The sequence below is a fragment of the Gouania willdenowi genome, chromosome 7, assembly GCF_900634775.1.
Source record: "Gouania willdenowi chromosome 7, fGouWil2.1, whole genome shotgun sequence".
Lineage (NCBI taxonomy): Eukaryota > Metazoa > Chordata > Actinopteri > Blenniiformes > Gobiesocidae > Gouania > Gouania willdenowi.
The window spans coordinates 26,154,154-26,177,888 of NC_041050.1; the positions used below are offsets into that span (position 1 = coordinate 26,154,154).

Sequence of the window (23,735 nt, forward strand, 5' to 3'; positions counted from 1 at the left end):
TTATTGTTTAAGTTTGAATGATTTTTGTCAGGTAAAGCAGTATTTTTTATCTTATTTTTTACAAAATAAGATCTTTGCTAAAAAAATATAAAGATTACTGTAAACAAAAAATGATATTCTCAGAATTCCTATGAATCCTAAATATAGAGTACAGTACTGTAAAGGTTCCCACGCAACTCATAAAGACACACTGTAAAAAATAACAAGTTGACTTTATACCTAAAATAAAAAGCAAACGTGTAGCCATAAAAAAAGAATGTTTGTTGACTTAGATCAATTAGATTAGATTAACTTAAATAAGTTCATCAAATCTAACTGATCTCAGTCAACATAATTCTTTTTTTGCTTTTGTTTTTTTTAAGTGAAGTCAACTTGGTTTTTTTTACAGTGCAGTGTTACTTTCTGAAAGATGCACAGCTATCGCTCACAAATGGCACGCCTGCACAGGTTTGTGTGTGTGTGTGTGTGTGTGTGTGTGTGTGTGTGTGTGTTGTGTGTGTGTGTGTGTGTGTGTGTTTACATGTATTAGGAGAATGGAGACACATGCACAGTGTGTTAAAGCTGTAGATGTGCGTGCACTCACGGTCCATGTTGCAGACTTGGCTGTGCTGGACTGCTGAAAGGACACCTGGAAGGAGTGCGGTCCGGGGTAGTCGGTGTTGGAAGGGATGGCTGGGGCAGGTGACAGGCCCTCAAAAGTGGAGTTGGGCTGGGAGTAGGGCGAGGGGGTGGGCACGGCCGATGAGGAGGCGTTCTCGGAGCTGTAGGGACTGCCGGACGTGGCGCGACTCCCCAGGCTCTCCATGCTGCTGCTCAGCAAGTTGTACTGGGACTGGGGAGGAACGACAAGGGAAGAGAATGAGGAAAGCAAAAGGAGCGGTGGAGGGAGGGAGGGAGGGAGGGAGGACGGAGGACACAGGTAGAGGTGCCGCAGAGACAGGGGCTCAGGGGCTCACGTTACACATGCAGTGTGTGGGAATGGCTGAGTGACATCCTGCACATTTCTCTGGGATTCAAACATGAAAAATTACAATCATCCCATAGGCAGTGGTTGGACTCTGAATGAGTGACAGTAGCCTCTTGCATGAACATAAAGCAGCTTGTAAAACACAGATTTTAATTTGTATCTGCCTGCTTTTCCCATATTTTCACAATGGCAGTTAAGTGGTATTCTCATCTCGGCTCATGGCTTCACAGAAGCAGCAGGAGAATACTGGTAGCTTTTTTTCACAACTGTTACACTATCTGCTCACAGAAAACAAACCAGAGTCATCTTTTAACTTTAAGACTAACGTAATACCAGTTGATTGAGATTCAAGCCAACAAACAAGCCATAAATGCAAGCAGAAGCATGTAGATCTACCACGATCTACCAGACACTGTATACAGCTTTATTGGAAACCAACAAAAAAACCTTAAGCTTCACAGTTACATAGCCAATTTAAAGCACACACACACATATATATATATTTATATATATTTATAAACTATCACATGCATATGAAATGAAAGACTTTACCTTCTTTTTTACGTAGTACATCCTCTAGTTCTCAGTTCTCATTTGTCAAATCCTCAAACGCTCAAACACAGCAAAGCAATGAAAGTACAGGACCATTGCTTAACCACAGAGTTCAAGCAAGGTGTGCATCAGTGGACCCACTCAATAGCAGACACACACACACACACACACACACACCGACCGGGATGGGGACTGAATGGTGGGGAGGACCGGTGTGAGGAGAGACCAACGACACACTGAGACCAGTGCTAAGCAGCACACAGCCAAATTGTGATGGGAACCCAAAAAATGGTACGGCATTCTAATTATGGCATGCCTGGACATAGACAGCAATGCCGGGCCACATGTACGCACACGCTCCACAACACCTTGTGAAGGCCTGTACTGAGTAAACACTGTCTGGTTTGACAGACAGAGAGTGTGTGTGAGGGAGAGAGAGAGAGAGAAGCAGAGCAAAGCATAGGAGAGAACAAGAGATCAGGGGTCACACACACACACACACAGAGTTAACCGCTGTTGTAAATCATTACAGCATTAATACAGCATTATGCCGGAAAAACCAAATGTATCAGATTTACCTCAAGGTTTAACTCAAAGATGATAGAAATTCAATACATAACACAGTGGTGCCTACACTTTTCAAAGTCTTGTCCCCCTACAGACATTGACGGTGAAGCCATGTACCCCCTACTCCTGCACACTTAAAAAAACATAATAATGTAATGTCACATACAATGTAGCCCTATATAGTGAAATTTGTGCTGGAATTTTGCTTATCCTGTTGAGGATTCATATATAATTTAAAAAATACATTATTAATCTGTAAGGACACAAGTAAACATCTTATACAGAATTATCTGATGTATTCAATTAATTATCCTACTGGCATTTTCAGTGAGAAACAATCTATTTTATTTATTATAAGTTGATTGAACATATAGCAGTACTGCAACATAGTCATCACCCTGAAACTGTGAAATACAACTTGCTACAACTTTATTGAGAAGGGTGAGGTTGACATCTGCAATGTTTGGCTGAATTTGAGAGAGAATGAGTCTAAAACCACTCTATGCAAAGAGCATCAAAGACTTGACAACACGTTTGGCTAGAGCAAAGCAATCTTGTCAGTTTTTTTGTTTTTTTGATAAGATTGTTTCACTGTCATCACCGGTGGTGATTTATTTATATTCTAGTTTTCACACGGTTTTTCATTTTTATTCACGTACCCCCATGACAATTTGCGTACCCCACCTTGGGAAACTAGGCCATAACCACCTAAATTAATTTTTTGACTTTTTTTCTCATGTATTCATTAATTTATTCATCCCGTCAATGATCAGCTCGGACCACTTCAGAAGCCTCAGCTAAGTAATTATTAGGGGTGGGTACGATATGCAGAGTTCACGAGACGGGACGATATGAAAAATGAATTGATTGAAATCTGCTTTGACGTGACTTTAACTCCGGGCGTGCTAACATGTTTACTCAAGGTAGGACCTTTTCAACTCAAGTAAATATAAAACATGAAAAAAAAAACTAACTTAAATAATAATTTACGTTCTTAATTGTTCTTATTTGAAGTGCAAAACGTGGTGCTCTGCAAATAGAAGGCAAGATATGCCAGTATAAAATGAAAACCAAATCATGATGTTCTTCAAAACAACAATTTTTTTAAAACATCCAACTAGAACAGTCTACCCAGCACAGATTTAAGAGTCTTTTGCAACTATTGAATTAAAAAGGTCATTCTTAGAGTAAATAATTAAGTATGTCCAGAGTGAAAGTCAATTAAAAGCAATGGTTACTTTACCAAATGCAAGTTTTTACAGTCTTTTTTTCTTTTAAAAAGATGATTGTATCCCATATGGTTATCACAAGCCCATTATCATCGTTATCGCTCATGCGCTAAACTCTAGGTCCAGGGGCCAAATCTGGTCCTTTAAAGCAGTGGTTTCCAAACAAGGATACGTGTACCCTAAGGGGTACTTGAACACATCTTAGCGGGTCCACAGAAACATTTGTCAGTCTAATTTCTAACATTATTGGACAACTTTTTTCTATGCACACAGATTTTCCTCATCCAGTGATTACACAACTATTTTTTCAAAATCTAAAATGGCAAAAACATCCAAAATAGATGAATAAAAGGCTGCTGACACAGATAATCTATGCATAACATAAACTAAGGGGTACTCGTGGATAACGGTACAGGGGATAAACAAAAGGTTGGTAAACACTGCTTTAGAGTATCCAATTCTGCCCCAATTGGAAATGCATCATTGTGTAAATGACCAAATACTTGAGTTGTGGATATTTCAGTCCCCTAAATACACAAATTCAATGAAACACCAGAATTTTTACAGTTTTCCCACGCTTATATCTCTTGACGGAAGTAATTTTTAATCCCAAAACAAAACTCAATGTAATAATTTTCCTAAATTCTTTCACAAAAATTATCTAATAAAGAAAATCAAGGACTTCTACATGAAGATCATGCAGGGACTGATATCTGCCCCTTTATTGCTTGGATATTGTTGGTGCCTTTCATACTTTGTACTGTATGAATCATTTATACCTGAAAGGCAATCTGGGGCACATTAATGTAGTACAGTAATTGCTTGTTTTTCCAACTAAAATCTGTGACACACTTGAGATCAAACTGCTGAACTAAACTGAGTCCCACTCCAAATTATATATATTATTAGATATATTAACCATCCATCTATCCATCTTCTTCCTCTTATCCTTAGTCCGGTCACATGGGTAGCATCCTTAGCAGGGAAGCCCAGACTCCCCTCTCTTCCCGGGGGATCCTGAGGCGTTCCAAGCCAGCTGAAAGACATAGTGTCTCCTGCGTGTCCTGGGTCTTCCTCCAGGTCTCTCTCCCTGAACCCCTCACCAGGGAAGCATCTGGGGGCATCCTAATTAGGTGCCTGAGCCACCTCATCTGGCTCTTCTCAGTGCGGAGGATCAGCGGCTCTACTCCGAGCCCCTCCCGGATGACTGAGCTTCTCATCCTAAGGGACAGCCCAGCTAAACTACGGAGGAAACTAATTTCACCGCTTGAACCTGTGATCTTGTTCTTTCAGTCATGACCCAAAGTTCATAACCAAAGCTCATAGATAATAGATATAATATACACTTCATTTAATTATAATATATCACAAATGTATTAAAATATTCAAAGAATAATGTCCTAACCACAGAGCTTTTTCTGTCACATCACCCTTATTATGCTGTGCTTCCAATTAAACCAACAAAGCCTACTTTAACAAAATGAATATGTTATGTAAAGTAGTGTTACAAGTTTTCTCCCTAAACACCATCCCAGTTTGCCCATTATTCCTTCAAGTTGTTAGTGGCAAAGCTGTAAATTCCCTGATCTATACTTCATAAATACTGTATATACTGTACTGTACATACTTGTACTCAACACACCATATGTAAAAAAGGTCAACACTTTTTCATCTGATCCTCTCCCTCAGGTCAGGTTCATGTTTTCGACCTCTGACAAATATCATAGATAGCTTATCCTCACGACTATTCATGTTATTGCTCCGCAGATGAGAGCAAAAGCACGGGTCAATGTCCAAAAGTTAATGTAAACTGTGTTGGTGAAATGAGGATTCACACATGCGCTGCTGTTGGGATCCATATATTGACTTTACAATATGGAACAGTTCATATCTTAAAGCAGACATAGGCAACTGGGGGCCAAATGCAGCCCATGGTTTTGTTTTATGCAGCTCCCAAAATAAATGCACAAAATGACTCCAATAACACAAAAACCAGAAAGAAAAAAAAACCCCAATCAAAACCATAAAACGATGACAAATATGCACAAAAATAACAGATAAAATGACTAAAACATCAACAAAAATTAATCCAAAGTACAAAATGACAACAAAAACACACAAAACGACCAAAAACAGTCACATAATAACTTCATAAACACAAAAAAACAACACGAAATGAGATGAAAATCTACAAAAGGACAAAGGAAACGGACTAAAACGCTTTGGTCTCTTACACCTAAATGCTGACATGACTGTTGATAATGTGAACCTCGAATCAGACAATCACATAAACACATTTTTGTGGCCCCTGCATGATAAAAAAATTGCCCTTCTCTGTTTTAAAAAGTAGTTTCCTTTTTTTTTGTGTCTTATTGTGTCTCAATCTCTAATATTTCGTCAGTTAAATGTTGGACATACGTACGTGATATTTTTAGGAAAAATTATCAAATTTCAAGTTGGAAGAAAGACCTTTTCGGGGCTTTTCTCTGATGGTCAATATGGTGGCAGGTCATCTTTGACCCTTCGGACAACAGGAGAGTTAACGTTAGGTTGTACCAATGGTCTGCAACCTTTACTCTCAAAGGAGCCATTTTGACTCACCTCACTTGGATTAAAGTCCTCCTGGAGCCGTAAAAATACATTCACATACAGTTAAAATTATATAGAATGTTTGATTTGATTTGATTTGATTTATATTGATCATGTAAATGGCACCTTAAAAACAGTTTAAAATAAAATAAAATAAATTAACATCAAGAAATAACAACAAAACAGTATCTTGCATCTTCAAATTCTTACGCATCTCTTTAGCTAATGTATTTAAAGGGCCACAAAAAGTAACTTAAAGTTTGATAACGCATGATCATGTGGTCAACGCATGCTAATTGCTAATTTCTTGCCACACATAAATCATGCATATTTAACCGGCACATTGGTGGTTAAATGAATCTGTCCCCACACAAATAAAATCTGTTTTCTTCCAGAATAGTGTTTTTGTTGGTTTAGTTATCTTACCAGGGATTTAAAACTTAAGGTTTGCCACAGGCGCAGGAAAATTGATGGTTTGTAGATGTTACAGGAGGTGAAGTGGGAAAGTGCTGAGTCATTATTGACTTATTGACATTATTGATTTATTTTTAGGTTAACAAATTGTTATATCATGATTGCATTTGTCATTAATCTTTAGGTAAGAAAACAACTCTTTATTTCAATATTTTTTTTAAAGCTATAGGGAGCCATTGCAAAAGAGTCAAAGAGCCACATGAGGCTCCAGAAGCCGCAATTTGCAGACTCTTGGGTTATAGAGTCAGTGTTGCCAAAATCAGGTTAAAAACTGCCCATCCTGGCAACTCTAAACACAGTCATTACTAGATGGTTGGAATTTTGACGAATGAATGGCAACGTGCTGTCGGAGCCTTGCAATAAGAAGGAGCTCCAATTGGCTCCAAAGTTGGGCCCCTGGGACCTTTGTATGTGGAGTAATGATCCTGAATATTCCACATGTAATCCACTTTTTGCTGAGGGAAGTAGTACAATTGTTTCTTCTCAGATGCAGTGCAATCTTTTCATGACAGCTATGCATGTTTCGTTCATGCAAAAAATTTAAATCATACCTTTATTATTATTACATAACTGTGAACGTCAACAGCCCTCCCTGAGGAAGGGTAAGCTGGACTGTATTAAAGGGATAGATATAAAAAGAGAGGGCAGTGTTACACCTGAGTGAAGGGGAGATACTAGGGTAAAGGAGTTAGAGAGGACAGGACGAAGGATGACCAGAACGAGCTGTTGGTGTAATTTGATGCTACTTGTCATCATGCAGAGTCATTAGAAATAATCTGTAACAGACATGGACTAGTGGTGGCCAGGGGCTGCATCCACTAAAATAAACATACAAATTAGGGATGTAATCATTCACTCTACTCCCGATACGATTCGATTCACGATACTGGGTTCACAAAACCATTCTCACAATTTATTTTACAAAATGAGACTGTAGACAAATGATGACCGAAAAAGATTTAGATTTTTTTCTTCAAAAATAAAAATAAAAATACTGTACTTTTTTTTTTTTTTATATATATTTAACTGTCAAAAGAATCCCTTGATAAACTATGCAAAACAATGCAATTGAATTAAAAAGAAATAGTACAAATGAAGAAGAAGCATATTCATTCAAATTCTGGCTCTACAGTAAACTATAATAGTATAGTTCCTTTTCTTTTCAAAAGTGCAACTGAAAATGTATTTTGTGCACACAACAGTAAAAATATTGACTAATGGGAATAACAGAATATGAGTCCACACAAAATGACAATAAAAATATACAAATTGACTCCAAAACCACACAAAAGCAAAAAAAACCAAAAAAAAAAAAAACAAAACCAAATGCACAGGTATTAATGCTTATTATTTTAAATGCTGACATGAATGTTGATAATGTGGCCCTTTGATCAGACAATCAGGGATTGTGTGGCCCCCTCTTTGTTAAAAGTCACCGATCTCTGTTTAACAATTTACACTTTTTGTATGTACACAATCTTTGTTTCAAAAGGGCTGCACACTAAATATCTTCTGAATAAAGTTCTGGTGAATCGATGAAATCTGAATTAAACTGAAGCACACTCTTACTTCACCGGTTCTAATAAAAACAGAGGATGAAGGCCTGAAGAAGGGATTTGTTAGAAGGCCTCCCTCTGTTGGCAGTAGATGGTTAAGTCCACAAATGAAAGAAAATTCAGTTCATCACAAATGACTATGGTATAATTAAACTGAGGTTTTTGATTGTGCTTTGTGTTTTTACCCAGATAACAAAAGTTCCTTCAAGAAAACCAAACTATTAGCAATGTAATTTGCACACTCATCACTCTGTAACAGAACCTAATCAAATGAATCCTATTTGAAAAGAGAGAAAAATGATGCAGCACTTACCACATCACACAGCATCTTTAAAGAGCTCTAATAAACTACGCCCAAAGTCCCTCACTGCAGCCCAACAGCTGAGCTCTGCTCTCCTCTGCAGGTGAGCCTGTGGAGCAGGACATGGTGGAGAAATCCTCCCTGACTTTCCCTCCACTTGTTTCTCTTTGCCTCACTTTGTCTTACATCCAACAACAAATCTTTGCTCCACCTTCTTTTTTCTGTCATGACTATTCATTAACCAGCCAGGCAGGTCTGGGCTTGCTCACTTTATGATTAGATCTGACCAATATTTCAGAAAGAAAACCAACAGGGACTTAAAATTTCTGCTGTGAGTGAAGTGAATAAGAGTTGCAAACAGACTGTGGCATCAGTGTTTGAATCCATTCTGCAATCTGGTCGGACGCATGGTTTGTTTGGTTTTTTCTTAAGAATCTTATATTTTGATAGCGCTTTGAGATGACTGTTGTGATTTGCACTATTTAAATAATGTTGAATTTAATTGAATTAATGCAAAAATCAGATCAAGCTGAAAGGAAATTGATATTAGAATTTAATTCAGGTTATGAATAGAAACCTCATTAAATGTTTCTCTGTTAGCAGAATTACGTCAAAAGTACTAAACGGATTTTGATCAGATTTATAATTAAAGACAGACCTTAGGCAATGGAAGACTCCAATACACTTTGGAGGGGATCCTGATCAATATACTGATTCTGGATCAATTTCAAAAATAAAATAATCATTAGCAAAATTTTGAGAATTCACATCTCCGTTCGTAAGTGACCGATCTTTTTTTTTTCTTCCTTTTCTTTTCTTTCCTTGTCTGCACATGCTGCCAAAGGTCAACACTACAAGATGTACAATCTTTTTTAACACAGCAATGCATGTTTTGTTATTGCAATTAAATAAATGAATTTATTTTATTGCAAAATTGTGACCATCACCAGCCCTCCCTAAGGAAGGGTATGAAATACTTTATTATAGGGAGGATATAAAAAGAGAGGGCAGTGTTACACCTAGGTGAGGGGGTGGGGGGGTGGGGGAAGGGGAAGGGAACTGGGAGGAGAGACTCAAGGTGGGAAATGGAAAGTGTGGGGAAGAGTTGATTATTTTAAAGTGAGAGTGAGATGTGAAGTTGTAGTTGTGTATATTGTGCTTATTGTGTTGTTATTGTAATCAAGCCAGTCTGGTGACAAGTGTGAAGCTTAGGTATAATGGTGGTGGCTGTGGACAGTGGGAAGGAGTGAGTGGTAATACCTAAAACTGGTATTTGGGATCAATGTGTCTAAGATTAAGCCCAGTACGAGTTTTATCCCACAGCCCAAGGCATGCCAGTGCATCGTAGTCCAATGTATGTGCAAAAACCACTACTGCAAACCCAAGCGCTGCCCCGGAACCGAAGATGCAGCCAGGCCAGCAGAAAGAGCGGGGGCTAAGAAGCCCCAGGCCACCCCCCCACGGCCGAGCAACCCCCAGAGGCCCCCAAGATACCAAGCCGAGAGGCAGCCACCGCCCCCCTTACACACATCCAAGAAAGCCCCAAAGAGCCGAAGACCCAGCGCACCCCGCCACCACTACCAACCCCAAGGCCTCCCCGCCAACATTTAGCCCCCCACCCACACCCACCTCCCCGCACCCAACCCCCCGAGGGGAGGGCCCAGAAAGCTCACCGCCCGAGACCCTAGTGGAGGAGCCGAGGCCCAGAGCCAGCAGGGACCGGACCCCAGGCCAGAAGGATCCGGAATAGAAGCAGCACCGGGAGCAGCCCGCCCAGGAACGACGACCACATCCCCAGCCACCTACGGCACCGAGAGTTGCCCAGCCGGCCCCCAGTGGCACCGACCGAGCCCTCCAGATCACCCTTTATTGATTTTGCCCGCATAATGAGCATTAGTTATTGCTAAAGTCATGCCACCCCCCAAGGGCCCAGCCAGACCGCCGCACCGGCATGCGGCGTGCGCAGCCCCGAGAAGGCAGGGCACCGACCATGCAGGGGCCACCCCGCGCCGCACCTGCCGGCACCCTGGAAGACCCCCGCCAGGACCGGCCCAGCCAGCCAACCGGCCAAGCCCGCGGAACCCCAAGAGCACCCCCCCCCCCGAGACTTGGAACCCCCAAGGGCGAGCTCCTGGGGGTGCCCCCCCACTCCAGACCACGAACCGGACACAGTCCGGCAGGACCGCACAGGCCCAGACAGCGCAAGGAAAGCAGCCCAGGCCCCGCCACCTACCGGACAGCGCAAGCCACCGGGCAATGCCCCCCACCGGCGCGTGAGCGAGGAGGCACTTCAACCGCACACATCTGGTGCGGAACAGCAGCCCCTAGCCAAGGGCGGCCCGGTCCCACCCACCGGTCCGCAGATAGCAGGACAGACCTACCCGGCAGCCGACAGCGACCTCATCCACCGGAACAACCAGTGCCGCCCCCAAGCAAACAGCATCATCTCGAAGCGCAGAGCAACCCCGCCCCAACCCAGGTACAGATACCAGCACCCCACCCCAGCGCGCAGGCCGCCTCGAGCCCACACACTGCAGTGACTGCCCCCAAGGCAACCAGGAGACGAGACAAGCACCAAGCCACACCCGAAAGGAAGAGGCACCCCCACGCCCCGCCAGGCCGACATCGCCCGGAGAGACCCCGCGAAGAGAGCCCCAAGCAACAACCCCCCACACACCCCCGAGACCCACTGCCCCGCCACACTCGACTATCCTGATGTATTTGTACACTACACGATGGCCCAACCATCAACAGAGGGGCCGGGGCCCAACCCACAGGTCCAAAGGTGTGCACCCATACCCACCACCCTGTTATGGTGGGTAAGTGCACTTCCCTATCCCCTGTGTGAATGTTTGTGTTTAGTGAATGTATGAGGTGAAATTAAAAGAAAGGGGTTTATATAGCTCCGGAGGGGCTTCATGAAATTTGACTCAGTTATGTCAGGTTGGTTCCTCAGTTACCACACAGAGTTTCATCCGGATCGGATTTGTATGGCGCATTTCATCGCAATTTTTCAAAAAGTAATTGCACCCATATATTGGACCAACTGTCTGGTTATAAATAAGAGAAAACAGTTCTTCCAAGCCTTTAAAGTGTGAATGATCATGGTACCATGATCAGAATCACTGATCCAGATAAGTGGATCCATATAAATGGATCAGTGACAAAGAGAAGAATTGGCGCGTGCCGGAGGTTTGCGCTCTCTGACTGCTCTTTTATTTTTTCTACTCCCTTGTGTCATACCCAGAGTAGTATCTTCAAAGTTAAAGTCAAATAAATGCATGATTATTCCTAATGTAATTTTTTGGGTATGTTTTCTTTTACAAAAATATCGTATTGTAACTGCAAGCCCATCATCATCTATCGGTTCAAATGGTAAACTCAGTGTATTGTCTCACCTATATTTGAATAAATAAATGAATAGAAAAGATAGACGGAGTGCAGCACAGAGACCTGCCGGCTTGGATTTAATGAGCCGTCACTTTGCACGCAGTGATTGGCTCACAGCTTATTGTGCACAGCTCAGCAGGGACATACTGAGAGGGAAAATTGAGTAGAGGAGAGGGAAAACACTCAGGAGGGAGTTCCCTCTGAAAAGGAGGGAAGTGACAAAGACCAAACATGGCAATACCTGCATGGATATCTGACTGCACATGAAATCCTTAGAAATCAAAACACATCAAAAGTTTTTGCTTCAAAAAAAAAAAACCTCCTTAAAACTTATAGACCACACTATATGACATGCAATCCTACCATCACGTTGTCGTTCATGTCCCTCATGTGGTAGACATCCATGGACAACTCTGCAGTGTTGTGGTGGCTTCCAGGGGTGCTGGTGGAAGGCATGGGGTGCTCCCCGGGCTGGCTGTTTGGGGGGAGTTCAAAATAGGTGGTGTCCGGCTCCCTGAGAACTCAAAAGAATCAGCTTTTATTCAAGAAAAAAAAAAAAATTATTCAGCTAAAGCTAAATCTCTGGAATAGCTTAGAAAACAATGCTTAGAAAACAGGAATTAATTGTTGACACTCACAGGGTGCTCCACAAGTGCTCAAACGTGCCTCCTTCCTCACTGACAGTAGATTGGGACATCTTAGAAGATAGGTAGTCTGGGGAAGGGCAGATCACTCTGTGGAATACACACATGGGTGCACACACATGCACAGAGACGTGTAAGATTGGAAGACCTCATGGCTTCACAAAAATTCACTTATGAGGCGACAGCATGCTAACCAATTGCTATAATTCCATCTTGTCAAAGGGGTTTTATTAAAATCCAGACGATAAAACTGCGCCCACACACCCAGGAACACACACGTATGCATGCATGCAGGTGTGATCACACTAATGCATGTAATCCCAGCCAATGGCAGCAGGTATCAGGGGGATTGGGCCTGCCCGAACCTGCCTGTCCCCTAATAGTGTCACATGGAGGAGCATCTTCTCCTCCTCAAGTGCTAAACATCACATCCTCCAGCTCTGCCTGAAAATATTACCAACACCAAACATGACACTCCGTCCAGACATCCACTTCCAAACTTTGAATCTGGGTTTGGCAATTTTGGAGAAAGCTATACAAAAATGATATATTAATAATTAATAATAAGGTGAGGGTTTGTATGTTTAACATTACATTGCTGTTTACAGCTAAATAGTTAACATTTGATCTCTTTGTAAATCATTTTTATCATATGACACAAAACGTGATTGTCCTATAAATTATAATCATTTCATTCCAGATGCAGAAAGTCAGATTCAACACAAATACACACAAGAACATGCATAACAAAGAGTGAAGTTTATAAGCTTTTCAAATATACAGGCTACTAGCATTATTTGCATGAATTATTATTAGGTCTATTGATGTATTTTAATTTACTCTCCATTATTGTTTTATAGATACCTTTATAACTTTTTATATTATTTATTGATTAAAAACTTAATTTCTAAAAAATTTAAAACGCCAAAAAAGTGGGTCGATCAATTCAAGTTACAACTGTAAGCTTATCAATGTAACCTATATGGGGACATTTTCACTTTGGTCTGTGCATCGATTAAAGATATGCAGCTCGGTAAACATCCACGGCGAAGGCCTCGCTGTTACACAAACACAAGCTGTTTTCCTGCATTCCCACCGCGACACACACTGAACGCAATCACACTTTCTGTGGCTGAATTTATAATTTAAAGAATCTGATCATGTGGATGCGCGCACATGTGGCTCGTGCGTTCCCGCTCTGCCGCCGCGCAATCCCGCCGCACGCGCCCGTGTGTCCCTCCTCTGATCCCAGATCAACTTCTACACTTTTCCCAGCGGATCTAAAACACTTAACCACAGGCCTCAGCACCTTAAGTGGTTCTCCTGACTGGGACCTTTTTTCCCCCCCACTTAACCCATAGAATAATCTCGAATTGATTGAACAATTCTAAGATTAAAAAAACAAAAAAAAAAAACGAACAAACAAACGAAAAAACAACAAATAATCTATTTACCACATCTTACAGATTCCGTCTATCATGCTAAAACAAAGATGTTGGTGTTGAATAAATTAATAAATAAATAACAAATAGGAAAAAAAGGTATAAACTGTTGATCGATTTTGAAATCATATCAAGATACTCTAAAATAAATGCAATCATTAAAAAAAACAAATAAAAAAAAACAATTGGTAACTGGTGCCTCAACATATTGAACATTGAATTTTGAATGTATCAATCGCTGCTTTATTCTTACAGTTAAACATACAATGGGTGGCTTCAAACACAACACTCTTTAAGTCAATTTATTCACCTGAACGTCACACAAAGATTTTCAAGTCGACACAGTGAGACGTTCAATTGTCTTTATTTAGTAAATTTCCTAGTTACAACCTCCATGACAACACACACAGACACACACACACACACACACACACACACACATTGCCGTTCCCAAGGGCCGTGTAATGCAAGAAAATAAACCGTCCCATCTGAGAGTAAATTGATTTTAACACAGGTTAGAATTTGATACTATTTAGGCTCAAATGAATTTCTAATTCTAATTGTGATTGTCGCTCGTTAGTTCTACCTTTAAACCCGAAATAATGTTTTAAGAACAATTTTTAAAAAAAAAAAAAGGTAAAAATGTGAATTGTTATATAGCCTAAATAGTCCTAATTTATGCCTAATGATCGTCTAATTATACTGTGAATTTTATTGACAAAATGTTATTTAACTGAACCACGTAACATTTTAATTTTGTATTTTCTTTCCGTCTCCTATTACAGAAAAGGGCATGGCAAACAAAAAATAAAATATTAGGATCAGAATTTCTTAATAAAATGATCTTGTAGTTTGTGGCCTATTATATTTCTAACAAAACATGAACCTGCGCAACAAGCCTTTCTTTTGGGGGGTTTCCTTGTCACATTTTCCCAACAAATCCAAACCAGATGGCCTCACAATAAAGATAAAAACATATTGCATCATATACATATATCTTTCATGGTGTAGCACACAAAAAGTAGACATACCTGAAGGATTTTCTTATTCCAATCCAAGCACAGGGGAATAACGTTGCAAGCAGCACCTGCCTCTTTATTATCCAACATGCCAAGAAATTGACCCTCCATAAAAGTAGCAACAACAAAAGCACTTAAAAAATAGACTAAAAAACTAAACGGAAGAGTGATAACAGCGACAGTAGATTATTGACTTTTCGGAGAAGAAACAAAAAATGACGGATTTGCATGAAGGAGTGTGGAAAGTGGAATCTGCGCGGAGGGAGACAGAGCGCTGTGCAGCGATGGGAGTAGCGCGGTTTGGCTGCACATCAGCGGGAAACCTTCTCTGATCAGCAGGACAAAGCTGAACACTAATAAACTCAATAAACCGTTCGCCTCTCACACTTTAAGTGAATGTTGTCCAGCTTTTATATAAAACACAATAACAATGATTAGTTGAAATAAAGAAATTAACGTGAAATTCTTGAAATTGTGGCTTCAATTGTGAAGAAAATACTTCAAATTATGTATTCAGTATAAACACTAGAAATTGAAAGTCCATGTCAGAATGTAAATGCTTTGAATAAGTTAGAAAAGGCAATAAACACGTATACATAAAAAATAACTACATTTCCCACAATGCAACGCTCCAACTGTACACATTGATTGGACGGAGTTGGTGTGCCGTCATCGTTGCTGTCCAATCACCGCTAGCGGCTGACCGGCGCTATCCAATCAGCGTCGGTGAGCCATCAACCCTCTGCACAAACTAGCAACAGACAGACTAACGCTGCAAAACGACACGAGCAGTCTTTGGAAATAAAGCGCAATGAATCTGTTTTGTCGCTCATTTGACAAAAGTAACTGAGAAGTAAGTGTTATTACCCCTTTTAAAGGTTTCATACATGTGTGTAGTGTTGGCAGCGGTATTGTTGAACCTCCTGACGGCTGCTAGAGTTAGCCTACTGTACTCACAGTTCACTTTTCCGTGAAATATGTCATCATTAAAATGAGAAATTACAGCTGTGACAACTTATAACGCTTGGTATTTTAGCTGCACTTGCTGTTTAGTTATTTCAAAATATTTTTTCCTATTTAAATTTACGAGTATAACGAAAGTTAACCCCTTCCAGCTCCTTCATCTGATTTAAAACTCAATTTGAATGTAAAACTAAACATATCTGCATCTTTTGACTGTTTAGTGCACTCTGTGTCCATTTTAAAGTGAAATAAATGGGTGTCTCCGTGGTGTTTGAGGTGTAGTATTTATTTGCGAGTTGGACAAATGGCGCCACCGTGTGGTAAGAACTAGAAACGGCTTTAACTGGGGAACATAAACACACAGGTCTCATTTCTTTATTTATTCTAATCTTTCTTTTTGTTTCTCAACAGGTGCAAGAGTGAAATGAATTTCTCCGAGGTTTTCAAGCAAACCAATCAGCTTGTTAAAATTTCCCCAGATGGGAAATACATGGTACGGTTTGATCAAGCCTGTAGTATTTATATCCCAACTCTTGTTTTTAGGAAAAATAGGATATTTTGAGGCATTAAAGTTCTAATCAAACACATTCTGTCTATACTTCCACCTATTTGGCATTCGAGGGATTTAACCCCTCTGCAACCCAATTGGAAATGATTTAATTCCAGAAATCATTGTATGTAGTTAGTTGAGGACCCTCTCACAAAACCAAGAGGCACTGAATGATAATGATTAAACTATTTAATCACACAGACAGCTAAACATCACTTTCCAGGACACTCACAGACACATTCTTATGCACTCCTTCAGACGTTAGGTAACTTTCCATGCAAGAACAAACAAGATAAAATGCCTACTATCTGGCAGATAACTGGTTTGACTTTTTAAAAGTTTAAATGTGATGAAAACTAAATCTAGAAACAGTAATTTAACAGTCACTCTATAAAGAAAACACTGCCGTTTATGGTCAATGACGTATAATGGGACAAAGTTAGCATGAATATTATAATGGAGAAAAGAAAAATAAATAATTTTTAAAATTTTATACGGGACTACAAATAATTTATTCATGATATAGAATTACATTTTAAAGATGTTTTCGAAGCAGCAGTCATGGCCGGACTTTTTGATATTTTGACACTTAAAATATCATAATAAAGTACAGATAAGTAATGTTTTGTTTTTTTGTTTGTTTTTTTTACACATTCATAGTGAGTACATATATACGAGAGGAAGTACATATATGGTTTCTTTTTATACATTTAAACCCCTTTTTTAACTGAAAGAAATTCGGTTGGACAGTAAAAGTAGGTGACATGTAATTGACTCCTAAAGTAACTTTAATTGTGGGTTTTCTGTCTTTTTTTTAAGAATTTGATTATACTGTAGTAATGAAATGCACATTTCCCTTCAATTGGTATCGTAATTATTAGCATTAAGCTCATATTAACTGAAAGTAGTTGACGTGGCATCTGTACCTTTAATTGCTGATGTTTTTGATTTTGAATCCTTTCAGACTGCATGATAATGTTTCAATACATAAATTAATTTAAATGAACATTAACAACAAAAACAGGATGGTTTCTCTCAAGTCAAATACATGTTTTTTCTGCATCTTTTCCTGGTTGAGTGACTTTTGCCATCTCCTCAGGCTACCTGTGTGCAGTACAGGCTCGTGGTCCGAGATGTGAGCACGCTGCAAATCCTGCATCTCTTTACCTGCCTGGACCAAGTGTCCCACATGGAGTGGTCTTCAGATTCTCTCTTTATCCTCTGTGCCATGTACAAGCGAGGCCTGGTACAGGTGGGTGACCATCAGGGCCCAGGACTGGGCTTTCAATTTCTTTTTGCACTGAAATTGTTGCAGTTCACACCTCAGCTTAGAAATCTTGCCATTACATGATAAATGTTATGTGAAATGTATGCTAGATTTTCTTTTAGAAGTTTTGCCTGGTTTGTATTCTCGGTTAAGCACAGTGTGCTTGTAATCGGAGAATCGTAGGTTCGAGTCTCACCCGGGCCAACACTGTGGGATGTTGAGCAAGTCCCTTAACCCCAATACGACTCCTCCCCGGGCTCCTGCAGTTGGCAGCCCACTGCTTTGAGTTAAAATGCAGAGAAGAATTTCACTACTGTGATCAATAAAAGTTACATTATTATTCATTATGTAAATAAAGAAGAAATGAAAATGTTTAGGCATCATTTGAACCCTATGAAATATATTCAAAAATACTTGCTAAAAAAGTATTCTAACAAAATTAGTCATTAATAAATCACAGGGTAAACCTGCAAAGACTTTTACCCTTCTACAGTCATTTTATAAGCTCCAGGTAACGGAATATACAGGAGTGACAAAAGTTGACGAAACTGAAAAGAATGGTAGAAATAATCAAAAGTTATTTTTCCTCGATGACATTTCACAGTGGGGTTGATGTTTGAAATGAAAATTAGATGAACAGGTATTATTTTGGTGAGTCCTCCTTCAGTTTTTATGCTCCAAGATGGTGGAACAGCCTGAGAGGAGCTGAGAATATTACAGTTTTTAAACGCAAACTGAAAACCTATTTATGTAGTGCTTTATCAGTTTTTGCTTCTTCTTTTATAATTTTATTCTTTGAATTATTTGGAATGTTAAATCTTTTATCATAGTTTTCACAGTTATTTATTTATTTTTTTCGCTTTTACTGTTTTAATTAAAATTTTAAAGTTTTATATTTTATAAAATTCTTCTTTTTCGGCTTTGTTTTTTATTTTCTCATTTTCCATCTTTTTAATTATTTTATTAAATGACTTCTTTGTGCATTAGTGTCTAAACCGTTTTATCGTTTTATCAGTCACTTTTATAAAATACTGTAAAGCACTTTGGACTGCTTTTAAATTTGTTTGAAAGGTGCTTTATAAATAAAGTTTGATTGATAGCTGGATATTCATATGAGCTTTAAATACATCACACAAAAGAGGCTTTATATGTGAAACGGATTCAAAATGAGTGTTAAATGCCATAAACAAATTATACTTTTCATCCTACGGGACTTTTAACCACAACTTCCAATGGTGAATTCATGGCTGTGATTTTTACAGTTAATCGTCTTATCGATAGAAAATAAAATTACACCCAAATGTATGGATGGGGGGATCAGTTCACTTGTAAAGGTTGTAGTTCACTTCAAGCGCTTTTGAGTAAATCATGGTAAAATGTCACTGGGCGTCGGTTATTCCTGCTTTTAAGTGTCTTACCTTTGAAGCGGTATCCAGCGCCAGTCCTTCATGGTGACGGTTGATGGTCGATTGTTTTTTTATGATAGATATCAAGGTGAGGAAGGTAAGAGGAGCGGCGTGAAGGATGTCATCAGTGATGGCTGACTGCAGGCCTCCTGTCTGTGTCTCTTCCCTCAGGTGTGGTCTCTGGAGCAGCCGGACTGGCACTGTAAGATCGACGAGGGCTCAATAGGACTGGTCTGCTCTCAGTGGAGTGCAGACGGACGTCATATTCTCAACACCACTGAGTTCCATGTAAGTGTTAAGTCAGTTTGTGCATGTGTGCGCGCGTCCACGTACCGGGATGTGTGTTTATACACACACGCTTGTCTGGTTTCGACTGTTGCTGGCCCGCGAGGAAGGGGCAACCTGAAAATAGCCAGACACCAGAGCCTTTCTTCAGCCTCCCACCTGCTGCATGTATTCAGCCTGATTTCATAGCCGCCCTCCTGTTAACGTCCTGTCATACATGGGGCTCAAGTACCTCTGGAGCATATGCACAATGTCCATGTGCCCCCCCACCCCTCGACGTGAGGATGATGTTTTCTTTGGCAGTGAGTCTTTTAATGATGCTCTGTGGCTCTTAAACATCTAACAGCTGTAGTCTGGATCAACGGTGATGGGGAAAAAAGATAACAAAGCTGACGAATGAAACACTGAGGGGCAGTAATTCAGTGCACAAGTCATTCTATAGCAGGGGTCACCAACCTTTCTGAAATTGTGAGCTACTTCATAGTATAGTCCAAAGGGCTACCACTTTGAAAGGCACTTTTTAATACTAACTGTTCACGGTGTCACTTTCATTTGAGGGTAAAGATAATAAGGAAGGCTTTAGCAGTAGCTTAAAAAAAGTGACTTTCCAACACATTTCTGGCATTTTCATCGACTGAAAGTTGCAGCAAAATAAGTGAATTGAAATATCTGAATCGAGCCGAATTTGAATGTCTGGCGTAGTGAGGTTATATCACGGGGACTATTGGGAACATACAAGAACAAAAATGGAGTCGAGCCAATCACTGTCCTCCTTGTCTGGAGAAAAAACACAAGAAATTACGGTAAGAATGAATAAAAACAGTTTATTCTCCTGCTTTTGAGCAACAAAAAATTACGTTGACCTTTACAAGTATTATTCAAGTTTTGAATGCACTGTCGACAACATGGTGAAACAACCAAACACCTGAATAATTATGGTTAGTCACTCCACAATTCCTGAACCCCCCCCCACACACACACACACACACACACACACACACACACACACACACACACACACACACACACACACACACACACACACACACACACACAGTTACACACAAAAGCAGAGATAACCTAGAGCACTCACGACAGCAGCTATCAATGCTCGTGTCACACATTTGTTTTGATGCACATGGCATAAATCACAAACAAATAGATGAACATAGTGAAAGTGAACACACCAACGCAGGCTAAAAGTGACTCGTCAGAATGTTTAGTTTGTTAGTTTTGTTTCTTTTTTCCTATGAAAACTGAAGAAGTGTAGGATATGTTTTAGTTTTGCAAAGTGAAAAATTGGTGAGATTATGATATCAAACCTCCTCTTCCTCTGTTCAATCATTAGAAACTAGTGTTTCTCAAATTTTTAGGATTTTTCTTAGAATTTTCTTTTACGAAGATAAAAGTAATTGACAAAGCATCTTAAGCCTTAAGAGAGCTCCTAAAGTGAAAACTGTTGGGATTAGTAAGGAGGACTTTTAAGAATCCTAAAAGTGTCTCAAACAGACATAAACAGACAGAGAGGAAGGACATATACTGTATTCTCTGTATGTTTAGTGACGGTGGTTTAATAACCCGCTACAGGCTTGATCATGCAGAGATAATGTTTGTGGTTGACTTTATCAGGGGTGCGTGTACTTTTCTCACACAGCATAATGTATTAGCAGAGTGCTCAATCAGACCATTACAGTGCTTTCACAGCCTTGTGTTGTTCGTCCACCTCCTGAACAGTTCAGTAAATGAGCATTTATAATTCTAAAACATTCAAACTATTATTAATATCAAAGTAAGGAATGTCAGCAGCCATAGCCATATGGTAGACAGACTTTAACATTTCACCTGTTTCAGAAGAACTTTGCTTGTGTGCTTCAATCTCTGCCCTCGCTTTGATTGCAACACGTAGCAGCGCTTCTCAAACTGACCCCAAACACAGAGAGAGGGAATGATGTAGGGGTGGGCGATATGTAAAATCACAATCACGATTTTATCACTATTTTAAAGTAATTTACCAATAAAACAAACCAATTAAATTCTACTTAAAATCATCGCCCTAAACGGAAAAAAGAATAAAAGCTCATTTAGAACAAGGTAATTTTCAAACAAGTTTTAAAATTGTATGTAAGCAATTCATCAAACTGGTTCCAAGTACAATTAACATCAAACAAAAAGGCTGACAAATTATTTTAGTCACACATTCTTTTTACTTTGTTTAACTAAAATGGTGTAGCATTAGCATTAGCAACACTTGCTACATAACAAGGCAGCAGATCAGTCTAGTGATTTTCATTTGCTTTTGAGGTAACACATATGTTAATAAAATCCTACTTTAAGCAGTGTTTGAACACCTCATTTCCTACAGTTTGGACAATAATATCCTTTATTTATATCTCTATATTTTTTCTTAAAATGGCAGAGAAAAATGCCACAAAAACCCTTTTATTAATCACTAGCAGCTCAATTTCAACATTTTGTGTCACTTTTGACTTTTTCCTTCATTAAGGCTGAAATGTGTGATTACATTCTGTAGTGTTGCTTCTTACAGGGAAGCTTTGAGTCGCTGAAAGTAGTTTTTAAAGTAAACCACATTCAGGACACTGTCCCTTCTCAAACGTCTCTCAGTGCTTCAACACTCAGAACTAATGAGTTTAACAGACAGACCGACATCTGCACTGAGCCTCTGACAGACAGTCGCTAACACAGAGGAAGCAGCACAGCTAACTCTGTGTGTCTGTGCACGGGGGGGGGAGTGGAGTGGAGCGTACTGGAGCGTACTTCTGCCCTGTTTAAGCGCTTAATAATTCTTCGGTGTCTGTAATGCTGACTAGCAAATGGTGTGATTTGGCAGAAAAAAAAAAAAACTTTAGATGTTCTGTGTATGGACTACAGAAATATGACGCAGACATGGCACCGCAAGGGTTAAAATGCAAACTACAGACGGTTCTACGATCTCTGTGATTTGGGAGATCATCGTCATGTTGTAATCCTTAACGATCTAATATCGTCACCCTTAGAATGATGCATTGATTATCAGGGCAATGAGCTTCCAGCTCTGCCTCTTCCCTTGTGCTGTGATCACAGGACCCAGTTTCCCTCTTAATACTCTCTTATTTTGCTTTTTAAAAGAGCACCAGTAATCACTGACAGCTGCGTCTGCGTCCACCAATAATATCAAATCCATGAAGCGGTAAAGTTACCAATGTCAACAGTTAACAACAATAAGTAAATCGATATAATAATCGGCTTGTGAATGAGGTTCAAGCATTTTTAAACTGCATACATTTAATTTTGCTGAAATAAAATTAGTGTCATGATTAGAGATTTCTTAATGCAGTCCAAGTATGATCTGTTGATTTTACTCTCCATTACTTTTGGCAATTTTTAACAGGACTATCAGTGGAACTGGACACATTTGTCCATTTGTCACACTTTCTACTGTACCTTCAATCACCTGTTTTCAGGTGAAAAATAGAGTGTAAATGAAAATAGGGACTTGAATGTAACACCATTACTGGCTTTGTTTACTGCAGATTGTGATGATTGTTAGATGGTTGGGTTATGCAGGTGCACAATGAAACCCAGACCAATAAAGATGTCATTAGTTCCTCTCTGTACCACAGGATTTCTGTTTTATAATCGCTGCATAGTAAGCATGTGTTGTAAGAGGTGAGAAGATATAGCAGTTACCCCGGGGGCTTTGGGAAAGTATGACGAAGGGAACTGCCGTGGGCCGGCTCGTGTCTGGCATGCTAAACCTGACTCCTGGACTCTTTTGACAGGTGTTGTACTACAGCACACAACTGTCTAGTCTGGGAACGGGTGCAGAGAGTGCAAGTGTCTGTGGCCACGGCTGCTTTGTGTCTGTCTGAATGTGGAGAAGAAAACAAGGCACGATAGGAAATTTCTGATTATCTGTCTGTATGAAAGACTTTTACCAGTATATCTCCCTAAAATCTGTTAAGGTGTCTGTTTTTGTACAAATCTCTGGCCACGTGGAAAGCATAAACGCTGATACAGATCGAAAGCCAGCGGGAGTTTAATGTCTGGAGGAGTGAGGTGAAATCAGGGGAAACACTGGGAACAAACTAGAATAAAAATGGTGTCAAGGGAGTCATTTTCCTCCTTGTCCGTAAAAAGGAACACAACAAATCACAGTAAGAACAAAAGCCATCAGAGAGTGCAAACCTCTGCCAAGTTTTGAGGTATGTTTTCCATAATACCTTCTAGATCATCTCCAGAATCAAACTTGTTCTTCCTTTTGACATCGTCTATCAGTTCACCTAATTTCCACTTAAATCTATTTAGAACTTTTTCATATATCCTGCTCACAAACATCCACATTAACAGACAGATAAATGCAGCTGAAAACATTACCTCCTTGGCTGAGGTAAAGAAGTAAAAACATTTCTTATCTACAGTACTCCACATCCCACAATGCAATGGCAACATGGCAATTTCACCCTTTTACATCTTTTTTTCAAGCTAATGATCTTTGATTTACTGATCAATGATCGGCTCTAGCAGCATTAACATA

At 39.7% G+C, this 23,735-nt stretch overlaps 2 protein-coding genes across 3 annotated transcripts in view; one reads left to right on the forward strand and one right to left on the reverse strand.

Annotated features, from left to right (window-relative positions):
• The window catches only part of tp73 (tumor protein p73), a 45,269-nt gene extending 26,148 nt beyond the window's left edge, over positions 1-19,121 (reverse strand). Inside the window, exons 1-4 of one of the 2 annotated variants that reach the window (XM_028453187.1) lie at positions 18,929-19,121; positions 12,264-12,359; positions 11,989-12,139; positions 584-832 (exon numbers count right to left, since the gene is read on the reverse strand). In XM_028453187.1, the coding sequence (XP_028308988.1) occupies positions 584-832; positions 11,989-12,139; positions 12,264-12,359; positions 18,929-18,960 (528 nt within the window). In that variant the 5' untranslated portion in view covers positions 18,961-19,121. Of the gene's footprint in view, positions 1-583; positions 833-1,519; positions 1,792-11,988; positions 12,140-12,263; positions 12,360-18,928 lie in introns of those variants that run through there. The other variant, XM_028453188.1, reaches the window with a different exon arrangement.
• The window catches only part of wrap73 (WD repeat containing, antisense to TP73), a 28,358-nt gene continuing 20,079 nt past the window's right edge, over positions 15,457-23,735 (forward strand). Inside the window, exons 1-4 of the mRNA XM_028453189.1 lie at positions 15,457-15,583; positions 16,105-16,186; positions 17,343-17,495; positions 19,088-19,204. Of these exons, the coding sequence (XP_028308990.1) occupies positions 16,118-16,186; positions 17,343-17,495; positions 19,088-19,204 (339 nt within the window). The 5' untranslated portion in view covers positions 15,457-15,583; positions 16,105-16,117. The remainder of the gene's footprint in view (positions 15,584-16,104; positions 16,187-17,342; positions 17,496-19,087; positions 19,205-23,735) is intronic.